Source organism: Thalassophryne amazonica, chromosome 6 (assembly GCF_902500255.1).
Source record: "Thalassophryne amazonica chromosome 6, fThaAma1.1, whole genome shotgun sequence".
In the NCBI taxonomy this organism is placed as follows: domain Eukaryota; kingdom Metazoa; phylum Chordata; class Actinopteri; order Batrachoidiformes; family Batrachoididae; genus Thalassophryne; species Thalassophryne amazonica.
Window position 1 is genome coordinate 59,675,967 of NC_047108.1, and position 23,145 is coordinate 59,699,111.

Sequence of the window (23,145 nt, forward strand, 5' to 3'; positions counted from 1 at the left end):
AAATAAAACAAATCATTTCTGTGTTGTTGGAAACGTGATTTATTTCACAAGTTCTGAGTGTGAAAGTTGGACTCGGAACGTAATGAAACTGTAGTAGAAGCTGTGACAATAGAAGTATGTCAAAAATATTGGCACAAAAGCAGTATCAAAACAAGCAGAATAAACCACCTTTGCTGGCCACATCTGACTGTCAGGTGATTTTTGTGTAAATGTTATAACAGCACCTCAGTCTCATTTGTTCCCCCATTTGGCCATCCTGTTGTTGACAGGAGTCCTGATAAATTTCTCAGACTTCATGTAGGCTTTTATCTTCTCCAAATCCTATGTAAGAAGTTAAAATACAGTTATTTTAAAAATGTTTCACAGCACTGAAGCAGCCTCAGTAACACAGTTGAGCCCCGGTCACAACCCACCGTGCGTTTTTTTTCGCCGTACGTTTTCTGCGGACGCCACGGCCACTATGTTTTTGTGAAAACGTACGGAGGCAGTATCAAGAGGAGGGAGGTAGTACGTTCAACGCACGTCTCTAGGAGTGTAACAATAAAGAGAGTTGACAATAAAGCAGTGTGTGTGGGGTCGCTTTTCTTTTTTATGAGCGGGACCGGAGCGGCAGGTGTTTTTTGGCGTCGGCGATGCATGACCATGTCCAGCCTGCAGCGGTCAGTTGTACAAGTGTTTACTTGCCTCGAAACGTTACAGCTAGTTAACAGACTGAAGCTATGGAGCGTGTGTTGGAGCTGACGTTTGGAAATAAAGTCCAAGTTCAAGTGAGAAGCTGTGTTGTGCATGCAAGTCTGTCGGCCTCAATAGTATGTGGCGAGTGCCGTAATCCGTACTGCCTACATACGGATTTGGTTAATTCAATAGTAATTGAATGAAAATGTTCTGCCTTGAATCCGTACTGAGGCAGTACTCACAACGTGTGTCATCTGTACTGCTGGTGAATCCGCAGCGGAAGTTCTGCATGCACTAAAACCTCTACGGCGTGTCTGCGCGCTCCTAAATTCATACTGAGGCAGTACTTACAAAGTACGGATCTCCAAATTTAGCCCACGTTTTTGCAAGTAGACTGCACGCACGTGCAAGTACGGCGGGTTGTGACCACGGCTTTACAGATGAACACATCATAGTTACACAATGCTGCAGTGACAGAAAAAAGGTGCAGGATTTTATATGCAATCGATGAGTCACAGGTGAGCATCATTACCTCAAAACGCCCCAGAAAGTCGCTGAGGTTCTTGTAGTCATCCAGACACTTTGGCTCAAGCATCTTGTGTTGATCCAACAGCTCATACATGATGAAGTCCACAAAGGTGAGCTGTCGTAAAACAGGTCTGAATGAACCCAACAGGCTGAAAGCAAAGCTAAAAGTTCAAACTACAGAGAACAAAGGACTCAACAGATGCTATTTTGTCACGTACCTTACCAGCAAACCAGCTACGGTCTCCCAAGAAGTCAGAGAAAGCCTTCAGTTTGTCTGGCAACGACTTTAGGTACTCTTCCTGGTTCTGAGGTAAGAGACAGGTTAGGACAGTCAAAGCTTTAAGATGACAAGTTAATTCTTCAACAAGAAAAAAATAAATAAATAAGTGAAACGTACAACAGCTTACACAACACACGCAATAGAATATCTCACAGCATCAAATCTAGCAGTGCCATAGTTTGGTCAGTCAAGTGTTTCCCCGACAACAGAAGTGTAGTTTTCACCAGGGGGCTGCACTGGGATATGATCTTCTCGAAGGAGCGGTTTGAGACATTCTGTACGTGTCGTGGTAATCTCGCCCCTATATTAATACATCAGCAGTAGATGTGCTGAGCTGTTAGTCCGCTGTTTTGTGCAGCAGTTTAGAGTGCTCTCAAACATTTCGTCTTGCTGTGTCTCAGTGTGGTGGCGATGCAGCATATTTTACAAACATTTGTGCGCATCATCTGATTAAGGACGGAGCGGACCGCAGCAGCACACCAGCAGAGTTTATTTAAAGTCAGTGGTGGGCACAGTTCCGATAATCAAAGATAACGTTTTCATTATCGATTACCTTTTCAGATAACTTTGAAAACCGTTTTTGGACTCTAACTTTCCGATAAATTTGTGTCTGATAATTTTTAGACCGTTAACGTGGTAAACAAAGCTGAACAGCTACAAACAGAAAATTTTAAATCAGTTGAGCACCTGCCTGTTAAATGTTTTGTAGCACATGTATAGTTCTACCCTCTGCAAACAGAGAAGAGTTGCTTCTAGAAGAAACCGCTCTATCCTCTGCAGGAAAAGGAGAACTGGTCACACACACACACACACACACACACAAAAAAACCCTCACTTCTTTTAACCCCATACTGACACGTGGGCAATGTCATCCAGAGGCATACTTATGGTTCAAATTTTAACCAAACTAATTCCGGTTATTTAAATTAACGTCACATCTGAAGTTTTATAAAGTGAAAATCAGATATATGTTTTAGTTTTAAAGTAATGCGCTAATTTTTAACATTTTAGTGTGGACATGCTGTGTCCAGGTGCATTATGGGTAGGATAGGGTAATCTCAGTACGTTCACGACATGAGAAATGCATTTGAGACACTCTGATCAAGATCCACGGACAACAGCTTCTGTGTAGGCTCTCAGTTGTCCAGGTGGTTTCCATAGTAGAGAAGCTTGAATCTTCGACTGGACTGGGTTGCTTGACGTGAGGACGTTTCGCTTCAAATCACAGAAGCTTCCTCAGCTAAAATTCTTGCTCTGGTAGTCTGACTTCTGTCTTGACTCTTGTAGAGAAGAATAAACCAGAAGCCAACAAAAGCTGGAGTTTAACCTAACCAGACCCCACCTACTGAAAGGACAACAGCATTAAACTCTAGTGCCTAAAACTCTCGTGAATATATTCTCTGGGTTTATAGACGTTATTGTGTTTGCGTTTATTAAATTCCACGCATCTTAGATTATCTGGAATTTTGCTTTGGCAAGTTTAAGGTCTCTACTGCCATCTACTGGCCAGTATTGTTCATGGCAGTATTCGCCCTGAAGCTGGGCTGATATTTTCAATCACTGTACTCGGTTCCAGCTCAAACTGTACCACAGAACTGCACAGTGTAAAAGTTCAGAGCGCACGATTTATGTTGTCACACATTGTATGTTCAAAAACCACATGTCGGACTCGTGTTTCCAGAAACAAAACGTAAACAGAAGCTTTCCCCCCCCCAAACTTAATTTACAAAAATTCTCGATGGAAGACAAAGTTTAAAAAAACAAAAAAAACATTACAAGACAGGTCTGCGGTGTTTGCACAGGCACAGTGCGAGAGGTTGGACACTTGTAGCGCTTCAGCAGTGGGATACCCTCAGGACGGCCGACCAGAATATCAAACAGGTTTGATTTTCATCTGAACATACGATCGGCGATCAGGAGGTAGTCGTGAAATATTAAACGCAGCTCATTACTCCATGTATACTAGACGATGCAGGATGCACGATTAACTTGAACCTCTGTGCGATCCAAAAAATTCTCGCCCTAATGAAAAATCAGCTGAAAAAGGGCCAAAACTCACACTGGCACCAGTAGATCATGGCAGTGTTATATTTATTTTGACACCAGTTATATCAGACGGTTATCCAGTTATAACTTGGCTTTTTTTTTAATGCCTTTTTTTTTTTTTACACAAATTAAAAAATGGCATATTTTACAAAAGCTCATTTATCTGTAAACATCAACACCTCACAAACGTGTTGGTTTACACAGAATGAATGAGTCAACCAATCAGTGTTAGCGGAGGCACATTTTACCCAGAATGCCATCTGTCTGTTACAAAACTTCAGAATTAGTGCATTATTCAACATTTAAAGATATGTTATCTTAACTTTACACAAATGACAGAATTGACATTAATGGAGTTATTCTATCAGTATTCATTTTATTTACACCAAACCATAAGTCAACATTGCTTATTTTCCAAGACCTCTGCCTGATGGCAGCTCAGCTTTCAGCTGCATTTATGCTGGAAGCCATGTACTAAACTGGAGCTTCCAGCAGGTGGCAGGATGCTCAAAGACAGAAGTGCTAACTCATTGTTTGGGTCTGTCGCCACCTTTGATGCTTCCAGAAGCGATCGTGGCGTTAAAACTCAAAATCAGCTTGTTAGTAGTTGCAAGTGTACCGGAAACAATACTGGAAATTATCAGTTATCTGTTAACTTCGATACATTTTTGGGTGGTTTATCATAGATAACTTTTCAGTTATCCGATTATCTGTTATCAAAGTTAATTTTTTGGTTATCTGTGCCCACCACTGTTTAAAATAGATAAAGCTTTGACAGCACAAGATAAAAGCATGGCTAAAACCTTACCTATCAATTAGATAGCCCTTTTGAACATACAAAATACAAAAATTCTTCATTCTTTTTACTCAGTGCAGGGCAGGCCAGGAGTTTAGCCAGAGATGAAGGAGTACAGAACGCATCCCCCACCCCAAACATGTTTAGAGTAAAGGTCAACTTTTTGAAGACTTTTTTTTTTTTTTTTTTTTTTTTTTGCATACACACACAAACTTTTAACAAGTAAAAATATTTCAGTATTACTTTGTGCCTAAATTTTACTACAATTATGCATGAAATAAAACTGATGATTCATCAGAACAGAATTTTACTTTTCTGCATAACTAAAGTTAGATACAAAGCAATACCTATTTTTTTTGTGAAATTTGTACATTTTGAAAGCTCTTGTGGTCAGTAATCTTAAACATACCTGTAGGGTGTGATGTACATTTGTGATAGGGTAAAGACAAAGAAAAAGGTGAAAATACTAAACATTAAGAAACAAAAAGTATTAAAAAGCTGTATAACACCTCACGACAATGATGTGAATCAGTTTTGAGAAACAACGCACTAGTTTTCCCAATTCCTTATTTGGTGTGAAGGTGGCCAATATAGTTCAGCTGGTTGTGGCAGAGATGATGCAGCAGACTGCCAGTGCTTAGGTTTATTTTTAAGTAAAATTTACAAACTGTGCTTCATACTCACTTCGGCACTCTTCCTGCATAATGTAGAGAGGCATATTTAATATATTATATAAGTGGTTGTGTAGCAATGGTGAAAGTTTTTCTTTGAAAATATTCAGAGACTTATTCAAAAGGCCAAAAAGGAGTTAATGTTGACAGGCAAGTTAAGGCATCTAGGTAATAAATAAAAGTTGTCACAATAAAAATAGAGGCTACTATAAATAAATGCAGATTTGTATTTTTGCCTTGAGATAGCTATATACGAGGTCTATTAGAAAAAACGACTTTTTTTTAAAAACTATATGGATTTGAATCACATGTGATTATGTCAGACAAGCTTGAACCCTCGTGCGCATGCATGAGTTTTTTCACGCCTGTCCGTTGCGTCATTCGCCTGTGGGCAGGCTTTGAGTGAGCACTGGTCCACCCCCCTCGTCGGAATTCCTTTGACTTCTTCCTGAGAGACTGGCGCTTTGCTTGATCAAACTTTTTTCAGGAACTGTAAGGCACATCCAAGTGGACACCATTCGAGAAATTCAGACGGTTTTTGGTGAAAATTTTAACGGCTGATGAGAGATTATGGAGCGTTACTGTCGCTTTAAGGACTGCCCACGGAGCCGGACGGCGCACCGCACCCCGAGCTGCCGTCGTCAGCCTGTTTCAAGCTGAAAACTTCCAAATTTAAGCCTCTGTTGACCCAGGACGTCATGAGAGAACAGAGAAGTTTCAGAAGAGGTCGGGATGAGCAGTTTATCCGGACATTCCACTGTTAAAGGAGATTTTGTAATGAAAGACGTGCAGACGGATTCGCGCATCGGCACCCAGCCGCTCATGGCGCGGCGCCACAGAAAAACACCTCCGTGTTGATAATCATTCGTAAGATTCAGGCGGTTTTCGATGGCTTTCAGTCGAGTGAGTTTCCGAGAAATTGTTTAACAGCTGGGCATGTTCAAACTTGTCCTGTAATGCTTCCAACGGAGGTGTTTTGGCAATTATTTTATAGTTTATTCAACAGACCAGTCTAAGCGAACATCAGTGTGGAAAGAAAAGCAAGGCAGAAAATGAGAAGGGTTGGGTTCGCATCCACTCCGACTTTCAAATATGTGAGAAATTTCAATAAATGAATGGTTATTAACTTAAAACATGAGCTAAGCATTTTGTTTTCGAAATGCCAAAATTCGTAAGCAATTTGAATTTTGAAATTTATCGAAGACTCGTCATGGATGCTTAATCCTTTCACTAAGACCTCTTCAAACTACATAGATAAACAAAATACTACTTACAGCAATCGGCTGCATTGGTCAAAATCATATCCACTAAATCTTTCTTCAATTTGATCACTTTCTCTAACAGGCGCCTGCAAAATGCTAAGAAAAGATTTTTGTCCTGATATAGATCGAGCCACATTAAAACACGTTCAATGATTGGTTATCACATTGAGCTAGACCAATGAAAAATTGTGTTAAACAAAGAACTGGTATATTTCCCGGCGCTAAACATCATTCGCGGACCATCCCCTCAAACTCTGTCATAAGCCAGTCACCATTTGTTTTATTATACATCTGTAATTAAAATTATCTTCACGGACATTTTGTTCGCGCGCATGCACGGGGGGGGGGGGAGAAAACACCGGCTGCTGCACTTCCTCGCTTCCCCCCCTCAAACTCTGTCATAATTGTGTTAAATAAAAGACAAAAGGGACATAAGTCCTGCTCACAGGCTGATTGCGAGGGACAGGACAGGTCCACATCAAGTATAAACTTGAGACAGACATCTCCACATCACTACATATCCACAACGCGTCCTTCCATAGGGATTACACGGCAACCTGTCGCCTCCGCCACATATATCCAGATACAAAAGCTGGAAATCCAGCTTAGTGTGAAAAAATACCAGGCCTGTTACATCCATTCTGTTGTCACAACATTACATTTACAGGGTGTGATCTCAGGATAATGAACTTACAGGACATTGAACGTAGCTGACTTTGGGCAACTTTCAGGATCAAAAGGCCACATTTTATGTTGTAGTTTGTCACCAGGGCAGCATATTGGTGCGACTGCATGAGTTGGCCAAGTGAAACGGTGTTGCATTTTCTATTTTATGCTCATATAGCATTCCATATTTTAATCTATGGTAAGAGCCACAACGAGAGTCAATTTAAAGTTAAATGTCATGCAAACGTCATATTTCACTTCATTATTTTGTGTTATGGAGCTAATCAAAAACATGCTTATTTAGGGTCTGCTCCTTCTCTGCCCCTGACAATACAACCCCTGGCAAAAATTATGGAATCACCGGCCTCGGAGGATGTTCATTCAGTTGTTTAATTTTGTAGAAAAAAGATCACAGACATGACACTAAACTAAAATCATTTCAAATGGCAACTTTCTGGCTTTAAGAAACACTAAGAAATCAGGAAAAAAATTGTGGCAGTCAGTAACGTTTACTTTTTTAGACCAAGCAGAGGGAAAAAAAAAAAAAATGGACTCACTCAATTCTGAGGAATAAATTATGGAATCATGAAAAACAAAAGAACACTCCAACACATCACTAGTATTTTGTTGCACCACCTCTGGCTTTTATAACAGCTTGCAGTCTCTTAGGCATGGACTTAACGAGTGACAAACAGTACTGTTCATCAATCTGGCTCCAACTTTCTCTGATTGCTATTGCCAGATCAGCTTTGCAGGTTGGAGCCTTGTCATGGACCATTTTCTTGAACTTCCAAAGATTTTCAATTGGATTAAGATCCGGACTATTTGCAGGCCATGACATTGACCCTGTGTCTTTTTGCAAGGAATGTTTTCACAGTTTTTGCTCTATGGCAAGATGCATTATCATCTTGAAAAATGATATCATCCCCAAACATCCTTTCAATTGATGGGATAAGTGTCCAAAATATCAACATAAACTTGTGCATTTATTGATGATGTAATGACAGCCATCTCCCCAGTGCCTTTACCTGACATGCAGCCCCATATCATCAATGACTGTGGAAATTTACATGTTCTCTTCAGGCAGTCATCTTGATAAATCTCATTGGAACGGCACCAAACAAAAGTTCCAGCATCATCACCTTTCCCAATGCAGATTCGAGATTCATCACTGAATATGACTTTCATCCAGTCATCCACAGTCCACGATTGCTTTTCCTTAGCCCATTGTAACCTTGTTTTTTTTCTGTTTAGGTGTTAATGATGGCTTTCGTTTAGCTTTTCTGTATGTAAATCCCATTTCCTTTAGGCAGTTTCTTACAGTTCGGTCACAGACCTTGACTCCAGTTTCCTCCCATTCGTTCCTCATTTGTTTTGTTGTGCATTTTCGATTTTTGAGAAATATTGCTTTAAGTTTTCTGTCTTGACGCTTTGACGTCTTCCTTGGTCTACCAGTATGTTTGCCTTTAACAACCTTCCCATGTTTGCATTTGGTCCAGAGTTTAGACACAGCTGACTGAACAACCAACATCTTTTGCAACATTGCGTGATGATTTACCCTCTTAAGAGTTTGATAATCCTCTCCTTTGTTTCAATTGACATCTCTCGTGTTGGAGCCATGATTCATGTCAGTCCACTTGGTGCAACAGCTCTCCAAGGTGTGATCACTCCTTTTTAGATGCAGACTAACGAGCAGATCTGATTTGATGCAGGTGTTAGTTTTGGGGATGTAAATTTACAGGGTGATTCCATAATTTATTCCTCAGAATTGAGTGAGTTCATATTTTGTTCCTTCTGCTTGGTCTAAAAAAGTAACCGTTACTGACTGCCACAATTTTTTTTCTTGATTTCTTATAGTGTTTTTTTAAAGCCAGAAAGTTGCCATTTGAAATTACTTTAGTTTTGTGTCATGTCTGATCTGCTTTTTTTTCTACAAAATTAAACAACTGAATGAACATCCTCCGAGGCCTGTGATTCCATAATTTTTGCCAGGGGTTGTAATTACGGAATCACCGGCCTCGGAGGATGTTCATTCAGTTGTTTAATTTTGTAGAAAAAAAAAAGATCACAGACATGACACAAAACTAAAGTCATTTCAAATGGCAACTTTCTGGCTTTAAGAAACACTATAAGAAATCAAAAAAAAAAAATTGTGGCAGTCAGTAACGGTTACTTTTTTAGACCAAGCAGAGGGGGAAAAAAAAGAAAAAAAAAAATATGGACTCACTCAATTCTGAGGAATAAATTATGGAATTACCCTGTAAATTTTCATCCCCAAAACTAACACCTGCATCAAATCAGATCTGCTCGATAGTCTGCATCTAAAAAGGAGTGATCACACCTTGGAGAGCTGTTGCACCAAGTGGACTGACATGAATCATGGCTCCAACATGAGAGATGTCAATTGAAACAAAAGAGAGGATTATCAAACTCTTAGAGGGTAAATCATCACACAATGTTGCAAAAGATGTTGGTTGTTCAGTCAGCTGTCTAAACTCTGGACCACATACAAACATGGGAAGGTTGTTAAAGACAAACATACTGGTAGACCAAGGAAGACATCAAAGCGTCAAGACAGAAAACTTAAAGCAATGTCTCAAAAATCGAAACTGCACAACAAAACAAATGAGGAACGAATGGGAGGAAACTGGAGTCAACGTCTGTGACTGAACTGTAAGAAACCGCCTAAAGGAAATGGGATTTACATACAGAAAAGCTAAATGAAAGCCATCATGAACACCTAAACAGAAAAAAAACAAGGTTACAATGGGCTAAGGGAAATGGAAACGGATGAAAGTCATATTTAGTGATGAATCTCGAATCTGCATTGGGCAAGGTGATGATGCTGGAACTTTTGTTTGGTGCCGTTCCAATGAGATTTATAAAGATGACTGCCTGAAGAGAACATGTAAATTTCCACAGTCATTGATGATATGGGGCTGCATGTCAGGTAAAGGCACTGGGGAGATGGCTGTCACTACATCATCAATAAATGCACAAGTTTATGTTGATATTTTGGACACTTTTCTTATCCCATCAATTGAAAGGATGTTTGGGGATGATGAAATCATTTTTCAAGATGATAATGCATCTTGCCATAGAGCAAAAACTGAAAACATTCCTTGCAAAAAGACACATAGGGTCAATGTCATGGCCTGCAAATAGTCCGGATCTTAATCCAATTGAAAATCTTTGGTGGAAGTTGAAGAAAATGGTCCATGACAAGGCTCCAACCTGCAAAGCTGATCCGGCAACAGCAATCAGAGAAAGTTGGAGCCAGACTGATGAAGAGTACTGTGTGTCACTCATTAAGTCCATGCCTCAGAGACTGCAAGCTGTTATAAAAGCCAGAGGTGGTGCAACAAAATACTAGTGATGTGTTGGAGCGTTCTTTTGTTTTTTCATGATTCCATAATTTTTTCCTCAGAACTGAGTGATTCCATATTTTTTCCCCCTCTGCTTGGTCTAAAAAAGTAATCGTTACTGACTGCCACAATTTTTTTTCCTGATTTCTTATAGTGTTTCTTAAAGCCAGAAAGCTGCCATTTGAAATGACTTTAGTTTTGTGTCATGTCTGTGATCTGCTTTTGTTTGACAAAATTAAACAGCTGAATGAACATCCTCCGAGGCCGGTGATTCCGTAATTTTTGCCAGGGGTTGTACATCTGGAGTTGGTCTCCGGGCGCTGGACTGTGGCTGCCCCACTGCTCCTAGTGGCTAGATTGTGTCTAACTGTAATTAGGATAGGTTAAATCCAGAGGACAAGTTTTGTTTTATGTATACATGTGCAATGACAGTTTCTATTCTGTTCCCCAGAGCGCCATTCCTTCCTGTTTTATCCCCTAATAGCAAATTACAGTGCGTTTTCAAGTATCACAGTAATTTCTTGAGCCATTTTTGTCAATTTTGAACAAACATGGTATACATAGTAGTTACCAGCATCATCGGCACTAGCTTTGAAGTTGGTGTAAAAAAAACAAAAAACAAGGCAAGCTGGTCAAAACTTTCATCCAGAGTTGCCAAATCTTCACTCGTGTGTGGCAACTTCCAGATGTTTTGTAGTCTTAACAGCTTCAACTATGTTTAGACATCTTTAAATGCGTATTGTGAGCGAATACAGCTTGAAATTTGTTTGATCGTGCTCCATCTGGGTCTAAAATTTGAAGCAGAAGCAGTATTTGTTGTGATTCTGGCTGAGGACAGCTCATTTATGTTTTCAGGTGGGTTGCCAGGTCTGCAGTTTACAAGTCAGCCTGTGAGGAGGCAAGCTGGAATGAGTAGTTTCATCCTATTTTGGATCATGGGCAATCGCAAGAGAACAGCAACCTGTGGAATAGACGCGTTATATTTCAAATGCTACACAATATTGGACGGATATGGCATTAGCTGCTGTGTTCAAAAGTTTACATACTTTTATCTGTGAGCAGCACAGACATATGTCAGGCACTTTAGCACAGAGTGTAAATGTAGCTTTTCATTAAATGTTTTTGAATTGAATTACTGCTAGTCATTTGCATTCGATGAATTTACTCTACAGCCGGGTTTTTTTTTTTGTTAGTCATGTGACGTGTCACACTAGACCTTTCAATATTTTGTCAATTTTAAGTTATTGATTTTTGCGCAAATTAGGGGACATTAATAAAGCCTCAATCTGTACAGAATAAAAATCAAATATCCCATCTGTGAAATCCTACACTAATTCATAAAAACATCAATTAATAAGTACTGTAATAAGTCAGTGACATCTTAAACATGCAACGCAGTGCAGTCAACACAAATGTGGATCTGTACAGTTTGGCGTTAAGGCTCCTAGTTTGGAAGAAAAGAGAAAAAGTTTACCACTTCTACTTATTCTTCCAGTCTTTCTGGATGGAGTGATACAGGCTAGTTTGCTGTTGTATGCTGTCCACTCTAAGCGCCCCTTACGCTCAGACAGAGCAGGCCGACCCCGCAACAGGAGAGAGGGACAGAAGCTGCGACTCACTGACGGCAGCGAGGAGAATAACAGAGATGTTACTTCAAAAAACTATGATTTTGTGAGACGACTCCTGGATTAGATAATGCACTTCACTCCCAGGAGACGGAAGGAAAAATAAAAATCCTCAAAACCACAAGCCCAGTTATCTCCCCTTGAAGCCACTGAACTGGAATTATTTTACTTGTGCACATCGTCACATGGTTTCTTCCCATTGTGACAACCATAAACCATTAAACATGGCCGTTACTAGAAAGATGAGGTACAAGTTTACTGTACAGGAGTCTTGCTGAACTCATTACCGCGCCAGTGTAACACATCATGACGAAGCCATTTCTGAAGTCCATAGCCTGGTTTTCTACGATGTCCACACGTATGTGCTCGTCTTCACTCTCCCCACCTGTTGACACATCAGATTTTGTAACATACAGCATGTTATGAGATCAGAAAACAGATAAATGCAATGAAATATTTTAAGACATTTTTGAAAAAGTAAAGCAAGCCAATTCAAATTCTTTGCAGATATTTGAAACCTTGGGGTTCAACACAAGGTTAACAACTAAGATGGCCACTCACTACATGATGATATGATGCACCTTATCAATATAATACAGTAATCAAGGCAGAAACATTTCACAGAAACCAAAGAACACACATATGGGAGGGACACTGAGGGTGTTGAGAGAAATTCCATGTTGTATAACACCATGTGTAATGCTTAAAATTTTCACGTCCAAGAAGAACACAAAAACAAAGCAACTTCTCAGATTATATAGTCAGGTAATATACCCTGTCCGCCATCTGTTTGTGCATCACATATGATACAAAGTTTTAAAACGGGGAAGGAAAAAAAAAAAGTTTTATGGGGCCCCAGTGCCTCTTTTGAAGACAGATCATCTTTCAAGGGACTTAACAGAGACAGATATTGTGTACTCATGCCTCATGGGTGGGGGGAGGCAGAGACAGACTGGGGAGAGAGAAAAAAAAAAAAAGGCTCTGGACTTTTCACCCAAACAGGCCCACCGAATGACCCTGGAAAGGGGGGGGGGTATCCTGTGTCAGATCTTAAATTAATAATAAAAAAGCCCACAATCAATCAATCTTTTTATATAGCGCCAAATCACAACAAACAGTTGCCCCAAGGCACTTTATATTGTAAGGCAAGGCCATACAATAATTATGTAAAACCTCAACGGTCAAAACGACCCCCTGTGAGCAAGCACTTGGCTACAGTGGGAAGGAAAAACTCCCTGTTAACAGGAAGAAACCTCCAGCAGAACCAGGCTCAGGGAGGGGCAGTCTTCTGCTGGGACTGGTTGGGGCTGAGGGAGAGAACCGGGAAAAAGACATGCTGTGGAGGGGAGCAGAGATCGATCACTGATTAAATGCAGAGTGGTGCATACAGAGCAAAAAGAGAAAAACAGTGCATCATGGGAACCCCCCAGCAGTCTACGTCTATAGCAGCATAACTAAGGGATGGTTCAGGGTCACCTGATCCAGCCCTAACTATAAGCTTTAGCAAAAAGGAAAGTTTTAAGCCTAATCTTAAAAGTAGAGAGGGTGTCTGTCTCCCTGATCTGAATTGGGAGCTGGTTCCACAGGAGAGGAGCCTGAAAGCTGAAGGCTCTGCCTCCCATTCTACTCTTACAAACCCTAGGAACTACAAGTAAGCCTGCAGTCTGAGAGCGAAGCGCTCTATTGGGGTGATATGGTACTACGAGGTCCCTAAGATAAGATGGGACCTGATTATTCAAAACCTTATAAGTAAGAAGAAGAATTTTAAATTCTATTCTAGAATTAACAGGAAGCCAATGAAGAGAGGCCAATATGGGTGAGATATGCTCTCTCCTTCTAGTCCCCGTCAGTACTCTAGCTGCAGCATTTTGAATTAACTGAAGGCTTTTTAGGGAACTTTTAGGACAACCTGATAATAATGAATTACAATAGTCCAGCCTAGAGGAAATAAATGCATGAATTAGTTTTTCAGCATCACTGAGACAAGACCTTTCTGATTTTAGAGATATTGCGTAAATGCAAAAAAGCAGTCCTACATATTTGTTTAATATGCGCTTTGAATGACATATCCTGATCAAAAATGACTCCAAGATTTCTCACAGTATTACTAGAGGTCAGGGTAATGCCCTCCAGAGTAAGGATCTGGTTAGACACCATGTTTCTAAGATTTGTGGGGCCAAGTACAATAACTTCAGTTTTATCTGAGTTTAAAAGCAGGAAATTAGAGGTCATCCATGTCTTTATGTCTGTAAGACAATCCTGCAGTTTAGCTAATTGGTGTGTGTCCTCTGGCTTCATGGATAGATAAAGCTGGGTATCATCTGCGTAACAATGAAAATTTAAGCAATACCGTCTAATAATACTGCCTAAGGGAAGCATGTATAAAGTGAATAAAATTGGTCCTAGCACAGAACCTTGTGGAACTCCATAATTAACTTTAGTCTGTGAAGAAGATTCCCCATTTACATGAACAAATTGTAATCTATTAGACAAATATGATTCAAACCACCGCAGCGCAGTGCCTTTAATACCTATGGCATGCTCTAATCTCTGTAATAAAATTTTATGGTCAACAGTATCAAAAGCAGCACTGAGGTCTAACAGAACAAGCACAGAGATGAGTCCACTGTCCGAGGCCATAAGAAGATCATTTGTAACCTTCACTAATGCTGTTTCTGTACTATGATGAATTCTAAAACCTGACTGAAACTCTTCAAATAGACCATTCCTCTGCAGATGATCAGTTAGCTGTTTTACAACTACCCTTTCAAGAATTTTTGAGAGAAAAGGAAGGTTGGAGATTGGCCTATAATTAGCTAAGATAGCTGGGTCAAGTGATGGCTTTTTAAGTAATGGTTTAATTACTGCCACCTTAAAAGCCTGTGGTACATAGCCACCTAATAAAGATAGATTGATCATATTTAAGATCGAAGCATTAAATAATGGAAGGCCTTCCTTGAGCAGCCTGGTAGGAATGGGGTCTAATAAACATGTTGATGGTTTGGATGAAGTAACTAATGAAAATAACTCAGACAGAACAATCGGAGAGAAAGAGTCTAACCAAATACCGGCATCACTGAAAGCAGCCAAAGATAACGATACGTCTTTGGGATGGTTATGAGTAATTTTTTCTCTAATAGTTAAAATTTTGTTAGCAAAGAAAGTCATGAAGTCATTACTAGTTAAAGTTAATGGAATACTCAGCTCAATAGAGCTCTGACTCTGTCAGCCTGGCTACAGTGCTGAAAAGAAACCTGGGGTTGTTCTTATTTTCTTCAATTAGTGATGAGTAGAAAGATGTCCTAGCTTTACGGAGGGCTTTTTTTATAGAGCAACAGACTCTTTTTCCAGGCTAAGTGAAGATCTTCTAAATTAGTGAGACGCCATTTCCTCTCCAACTTACGGGTTATCTGCTTTAAGCTACGAGTTTGTGAGTTATACCACTGAGTCAGACACTTCTGATTTAAAGCTCTCTTTTTCAGAGGAGCTACAGCATCCAAAGTTGTCTTTAATGAGGATGTAAAACTATTGACGAGATACTCTATCTCCCTTACAGAGTTTAGGTAGCTACTCTGCACTGTGTTGGTATATGGCATTAGAGAACATAAAGAAGGAATCATATCCTTAAACCTAGTTACAGCGCTTTCTGAAAGACTTCTAGTGTAATGAAACTTATTCCCCACTGCTGGGTAGTCCATCAGAGTAAATGTAAATGTTATTAAGAAATGATCAGACAGAAGGGAGTTTTCAGGGAATACTGTTAAGTCTTCTATTTCCATACCATAAGTCAGAACAAGATCTAAGATATGATTAAAGTGGTGGGTGGACTCATTTACTTTTTGAGCAAAGCCAATAGAGTCTAATAATAGATTAAATGCAGTGTTGAGGCTGTCATTCTCAGCATCTGTGTGGATGTTAAAATCGCCCACTATAATTATCTTATCTGAGCTAAGCACTAAGTCAGACAAAAGGTCTGAAAATTCACAGAGAAACTCACAGTAACGACCAGGTGGACGATAGATAATAACAAATAAAACTGTTTTTTGGGACTTCCAATTTGGATGGACAAGACTAAGAGACAAGCTTTCAAATGAATTAAAGCTCTGTCTGGGTTTTTGATTAATTAATAAGCTGGAATGGAAGATTGCTGCCAATCCTCCGCCCCGGCCTGTGCTACGAGCATTCTGACAGTTAGTGTGACTCGGGGGTGTTGACTCATTTAAACTAACATATTCATCCTGCTGTAACCAGGTTTCTGTTAGGCAGAATAAATCAATATGTTGATCAATTATTATATCATTTACCAACAGGGACTTAGAAGAGAGAGACCTAATGTTTAATAGACCACATTTAACTGTTTTAGTCTGTGGTGCAGTTGAAGGTGCTATATTATTTTTTCTTTTTGAATTTTTATGCTTAAATAGATTTTTGCTGGTTATTGGTGGTCTGGGAGCAGGCACCGTCTCTACGGGGATGGGGTAATGAGGGGATGGCAGGGGGAGAGAAGCTGCAGAGAGGTGTGTAAGACTACAACTCTGCTTCCTGGTCCCAACCCTGGATAGTCACGGTTTGGAGGATTTAAGAAAATTGGCCAGATTTCTAGAAAAGAGAGCTGCTCCATCCAAAGTGGGATGGATGCCGTCTCTCCTAACAAGACCAGGTTTTCCCCAGAAGCTTTGCCAATTATCTATGAAGCCCACCTCATTTTTTGGACACCACTCAGACAGCCAGCAATTCAAGGAGAACATGCGGCTAAACATGTCACTCCCGGTCTGATTGGGGAGGGGCCCAGAGAAAACTACAGAGTCCAACATTGTTTTTGCAAAGTTACACACCGATTTAATGTTAATTTTAGTGACCTCCGATTGGCGTAACCGGGTGTCATTACTGCCGACGTGAATTACAATCTTACCAAATTTACGCTTAGCCTTAGCCAGCAGTTTCAAATTTCCTTCAATGTCGCCTGCTCTGGCCCCCGGAAGACAATTGACTATGGTTGCTGGTGTCGCTAACTTCACATTTCTCAAAACAGAGTCGCCAATAACCAGAGTTTGATCCTCGGCGGGTGTCGTCGTCGAGCGGGGAAAAACGGTTAGAGATGTGAACGGGTTGGCGGTGTACACGGGGCTTCTGTTTAGGGCTACGCTTCCTCCTCACAGTCACCCAGTCGGCCTGCTTTCCCGGCTGCTCGGGATCTGCCAGGGGGTAACTAACGGCGGCTAAGCTACCTTGGTCCGCACCGACTACAGGGGCCTGGCTAGCTGTAGAATTTTCCACGGTGCAGAGCCGAGTCTCCAATTCGCCCAGCCTGGCCTCCAAAGCTACGAATAAGCTACACTTATTACAAGTACCGTTACTGCTAAAGGAGGCCGAGGAATAACTAAACATTTCACACCCAGAGCAGAAAAGTGCGGGAGAGACAGTAGAAGCCGCCATGCTAAATCGGCTAAGAGCTAGTAGCTACGCTAACTTAGCGGATTCCTAAAAACACGCAAAGTGAATAATGTGTAAATAATTTAGAGGTGATTCAGCAGAAGGAGTGCTTTAGTTAAGGCACGTAAAGATTACACTGGGAAACAAATCGTAATCTAGATAACTAGATCAATCTAACTGCGCAGATTAAACAGCTAACAGATACAGAAAAACACCGCTGTGCTCCGGAACAGGAAGTGATACAATACCGCAGTGAGAGCCAACCACCAACCACTGATGAACTATTTATGACTGTTTATTCAAAGCACAAACACACCCAATGCTGTTGTTGATTATATCTAAAATGTGTGATTGATTTAGGAAAACCCTTCACATTATGCACTGGCATAGCAGTATTTTGGTGGAATTGGATTTTCATTTAACTGTCATTGTAACATCCAGTGTTATATTTGAAAATATCTCACCAAAATACGCTGATGATTTATTATCTGGAATGCCAGCCTTTAAACCTGTATTTATACCTCAAAATTTAATTTTTTAAAAACCAGCCAACTTTGGTTAATCATAGCATTTGATGGAGACCAGAAGAATGAAAACAGATTTAAAAAGAGCTTAAAGTAGAGTTTCAGGTGTATCAAAATCTCAAAACGTTCAAATTTCGTTGGAGGTTTTTTCTAGGTCACATTTCAACTGCTAGTTCCATTCTATGCAAAAATTAGCCTGCTTGAAACATTTTATAGTTTTATGGTAAATTTGTTAGCCAATAGTTAAGCCTGACAAACAGACCTACAACTAGGCTATTAACAGACTGCAAACAAAGGGTGTAGGTAGAAGCAAAACTTATATGCACCTATCCGTTTTAGTACACACAACAAAAAGAAAAGGAGAGGAACAAGCAAAACAAACATTTGAAGCGAATAATGAACTTACTCGTATATTTCACATAAAATAGCGCATATCGCACAATCCAAAAATAGTACAAAAAAAATAAACTTAATTGTCCATACTGTAACCAGAAAATATGTAGTTTTTAAAGTTTTAGTCTTTTAAAGCTGACTAGAGTACAGCATAAATTAATACCCTCAGGACAGTTGTTCCAAATGTTCACTCCTTTTACAAAGACCTTTTTCCAGTAGTTTGAGTCCTTGGTTTATCAAATATCAATATTCCTCTCAAATTCTAACTGTAGTCCTTCATTTTAAACAAATTTTGGACATGTTGAGGCAAAGCTTGGTGTTTTGCTTTGTAATATAATTGACTAAGTCCATGAATTTCAGAATATTTATGCAAACAAATACTGGGTTGGTTGGCTCACAGTAAGATTTATTACGGCTTTCTTTTGCAATAGAAATAATGAATTTGTATTGTTTTATATGCATTTTCCCCAAGCCTCAAAACAATGTCATATGGAGTTATTAAAGCATAATATAAAATTAATGAATATTGAAAGAGGAACTGTTGGGCTTTGTACAGAATTGCAATGGATTTTGACTATTTTGATTTGACACTATGTGGGTAGCACAGTGGCTTAGTGGTTAGCACTGCTGCCTCACAGCAAGAAGGTTATGGGTTCGATTCCCACCTGTGGCCTTTGTGTGTTCTTACTAGGGGAGCTACGACCACGACCTTTGCACCCCCCCAGGACTAAACCAAACCAACTGTTTTAGGTTCCTTCGACAACCCCAAAACACAATCAGAATGTTCCCAAAAATAAAAACTGGCCTCAAGCTAGTTATCCAAGATGGCCACCAATGGGGTTTTTTCACTAAAAAACCTTTACACAACATAAATATCAGATTCAATGGAAAGACCATTGCAGGTCACAGCAAACTCATTTGTGCCTAAACTAAATTCATTAATGGTTTAAGATTCAAAATGGCCACCAACAGACCCTTATTTAAAATACATAAAAAGGAAAAAACAATAGACAATGACAAATCACTGGTGTTTAATTGGGGAAAAAATAAAAAAAACCCTATTTATTGGCCATCTTGGATAACTGGCCAGTTTTTATTTTTGGGAACATCCTGACTGTGTTTTGGGGTCATCTAAGGAACCTAATAAAGTTGGTTTGGTTTAGTCCTGGGGGGAGGGCAAAGGTAGCGGTTGTAGCTCCCCTAGTATCGCCCCATGTTTCCCTGGGTGCTCCAGCTTCCTCCCACATTCAAAGACACGCAAGAATCTTTAAATTGTCCATAGGTGTGCATGTGTTTGTCTAAATGGGGCCCTGCGAGAGACTGGTGTCCTGTCCAGGGTGTGCCCCGCCTCACGCTTAATGACTGCTGGGATAGGCTCCAACCACCCTATGACCCTTAACTGGAGTAAGCAGTTGAAGATGAGCGAGTATCACTTCTCTCAGAAACACTGATATGGGTTTAAATTTTATTCTAATTCACTTATATAAATGGGAAACATTTTTCTATCCACCGATTTCAGCATTTCTGGGATACTGACAATGTGTCACACAAAACGCACAAACGTTTTTCACATCAATATTTGGCTTTTAGACCATGTTAAATGACCATCATATTTTCTTCCAGTTGAGTATTTCACTCCCATTTTGGTCTTTTTGGCAAGAACCAGTCCCATTTGAATTTATTTCTGGTGAACTTTAAATTGTCCCCCTGCAGCAGAACATTTTATCCATTTGGCTTATTTAAACTAGGGATGCACCGATACACAGTTTTTCACTTCCGAGCCAGATACCTGAATTTAGATATCTGCTGATACTCTTCCGATAACAGAACTGTTTGCTTTAATACTATCATTATTGTTATATGAGGATGTATAGTATTCCCAGTTATACAGCTTTGTCATTAAGTGTTTAAAGGAGGATTTCTTAGAAAGGAGACCTGAAAACTCAGCTACAGCTTGTCAGAAGACACATCTAAGATACAAGTCTAGATTTGATGTTTTGGTGAAAGAATGAATTGCTTTTTTAAAATGACTTTTATACTTATTTTTACAGACTTAATAAAAAAGACAGCTCTCCATCTCCTTCACAATGGAGCTTTATTGGCATGGGAAACATGTTTACATTGCCAAAGCAAGTGTTAGAGTAAAAAAAAAAAAAAAAAAAAAAAATTAAGTCCTCTTTCGCTCCATCTCTCTCTCTCTCCCTTGCTCACTCTTCTGCTAAGAGCAAACTTGGAACTTTTTGGAAACACAAAGCCTTTCAACTTTAAATAAACTGTAAATTTCTAAATGCATCATCAGCTATGCTCACACGAGAAACTCTGGATTAACACTGAAAGATTCTGGAGTCCCCCTCCCCCAATTCAGCAGATAGAAACTCTGTTCATTTGTGCACTGAGCAGCTGCCGTTTCACAGCCTCTGGACGCTGAAGCGGCTGATTTTTCAGTACATATTTTCAGCAACAACTCAATTCATTTTTCAGAAAATCCATGCTTGGAGGCACTAAATTTGAACCCGAGAGCCGGGCAGAAATTTGGCTAGAACACTGCTCCTCAACTGTGGAAGAGACCTCTCTCATACAGCTCGGCTTCAGTTCAGAAATCCCCTCATGCTCAGCAGCAAACAGCAGAGTACAAGCAGCAATTGAGAGGTCTCACAGACCTGGCTCCTCTCCGTTATCAGAAAACGCTGCAGGTTGTACTGGTATTTCAGGATACTTGAATTACGTTAGTATCAGAAGCCTATACCGATACTGGATCAGTCCCATCCTTAGTTTCAACACGGCACGGAGTTGACAGTAAAGCAGCACCCCTCAATTGCTGCTGTGTAACAAGCAGCGGCACGTAACATCCTTCAGTCTTGATCCGGACATTAAAATCTGAGCCTTAACATCCACTGTGCTGTCTCAGATGTTACTAAACAATTTTACAAATATGAAAATGATGAAATCTAACCACAGACTGAATCAGACATGCAACAGGAAAACAAAAACAAACATTTATCACTAGTCACATGGCACAACCAGCCAATAGGAGACCAGCATAGTGCAGTGCTTTGTCACAAGCCTTGCGATTGGCTGTTATGGCCAGTACACACCAAAATGGCTGTCAGGAACAACAGATAACATTTTGCTTTAATCAATGCTCGAGTTTGCTGGAAATTTCAACATTTTCCCCCCAAAAAACAGAATTCCGTGGATTTCCGGAAAACAATCATCACTAGTCTTAGAGACACATCCAATGTTTTCTCTTTTTTGTGAATACACCACGGGTTTACAAAGAGGTGCAGATGGACAAATGTTGCTCGCAAGATACAAGAATTTAATTTGGAAACCAAATTACATTTGGATACAAAAATAACCGAGATTGACTGAGTACTGGAGTAAATCATTAAGTGGACTGTAGCTGAACAAATGTAGCTGGAGTGACCTTCAGACAGCCAATGCTCAGCACCTGAGACTACATCACTTTTATGGTTAAAATAGCGCAAATCTATGTGCATTTTTACCTCCGCCAAGGAGGTTATGTTTTTGGCCGCGTTTGTTTGTCTGTCAGCAGGATAACTCAAAACGTTTGGAACGGATTTTGATTAAATTTTGCGGAGTGGTTGGAAATGACAAGAGGAACAAGTGATAAAATTTTAGTGGTGATCTGGATCCCGATGCTAACGCGTTAGCATGTCTGTGGCATTTTCAATGTTAAAAGTTAGCATTAAGCAGTTCAGGTGCATTTGTTTTCAAACTGTAATATTTCTTAAATTTACTTTTGTTTATATATTAATAATCTAATGATTATTATATACAATTTTAGAGAAAGAGACAAAAACAAATAGATCACTGTGCCAAGGAGGGAATCTCTTTAGGGTCAGTGACCCTATGGCCTTGTTTAGAGAAGTGTTTCATAAATGTTAAAAAAAATTCATATATTTGCAGTTTAGTTGAATAATAAATTGAATTTTGTCTCATTTGTTTTTGTCACATGCAATATCAATATCAGTGCTCAGATGACAGTAGCTTCTGGGAAAGGTGCAAGTTGCAATAAACTGTGATGCCAAGCGCTAAGGATACATGCTATCCAGTCACAGCAGATGAAACTTTTTTTACTACTGAGAAAACATTGTTAGACTTTTTTAGGTTCAGTGATTCCATGGCGTGTAGATGTTATGGCGTCAGTGACCCCATGGCCTTGGCGGAGTGCTTCTAGTTAATTATGTGACAGACCGCCACAATTTCCTTTGGGATTAATAAAGTATTAATCTGTCTGTCTCTCTTTTTTCAGATGCTGTATGGCTAATTTAACTTTTATGAGCTACATCAGGACTGGCACAAGTTAAAAGGTTGGATGTAATTATTCATAATCTAGTATATCTTTTTTTTTTTAAGAGATACCATTGACTGGAGTGAGATATGCCCTTTTAAAGACAAAGACAAAGTATTTCTTGGCAACAAAATCCTTCTAGTTTGAAACATCTACAAAAAAGTTGACACATTTCAGAGTATATAATGCATTTAATATTTGCCACAAATAAATTATGCAATTTAAATACTTACAGAGATTATGCTTACGAGCAATGTATCGAATGATAGCACTGCTCTGCACGAGCTTCCTGTCTCCATCAACCAGGTAGGGCAGCTGTGGTAAAATATTGGACAATACATTCAATGTTTTAAACAAATTTATATTAAAATATTTGTATGTTAAAGTCTTACATTTGGAAAGTTAAACCCAAGCTTGTGTTTTTCATCAAACCAGCAGCTTTTATCATAGTCAGGTGCTGTGTGAAGAAGAAGAAGAAGGGAAAAAAAAAAAAACAGTTATTGCAAATGAGAGTAAAAGTGTTATTTGGCTGCAGAAATGACATGCACTTCAATGATGGTTTGAAC

The 23,145-nt window shown here is 39.6% G+C and overlaps 1 protein-coding gene across 1 annotated transcript in view; it reads right to left on the reverse strand.

Annotated features, from left to right (window-relative positions):
- Positions 1 to 21: 21 nt before the first annotated feature.
- The window catches only part of LOC117512238 (glutathione S-transferase Mu 1-like), a 32,638-nt gene continuing 9,514 nt past the window's right edge, over positions 22 to 23,145 (reverse strand). The window contains exons 3-8 of the mRNA XM_034172234.1: positions 22,972 to 23,036; positions 22,813 to 22,894; positions 12,202 to 12,299; positions 1,422 to 1,508; positions 1,208 to 1,318; positions 22 to 321 (exon numbers count right to left, since the gene is read on the reverse strand). Coding sequence (XP_034028125.1) covers positions 232 to 321; positions 1,208 to 1,318; positions 1,422 to 1,508; positions 12,202 to 12,299; positions 22,813 to 22,894; positions 22,972 to 23,036 — 533 coding nt within the window. The 3' untranslated portion in view covers positions 22 to 231. The remainder of the gene's footprint in view (positions 322 to 1,207; positions 1,319 to 1,421; positions 1,509 to 12,201; positions 12,300 to 22,812; positions 22,895 to 22,971; positions 23,037 to 23,145) is intronic.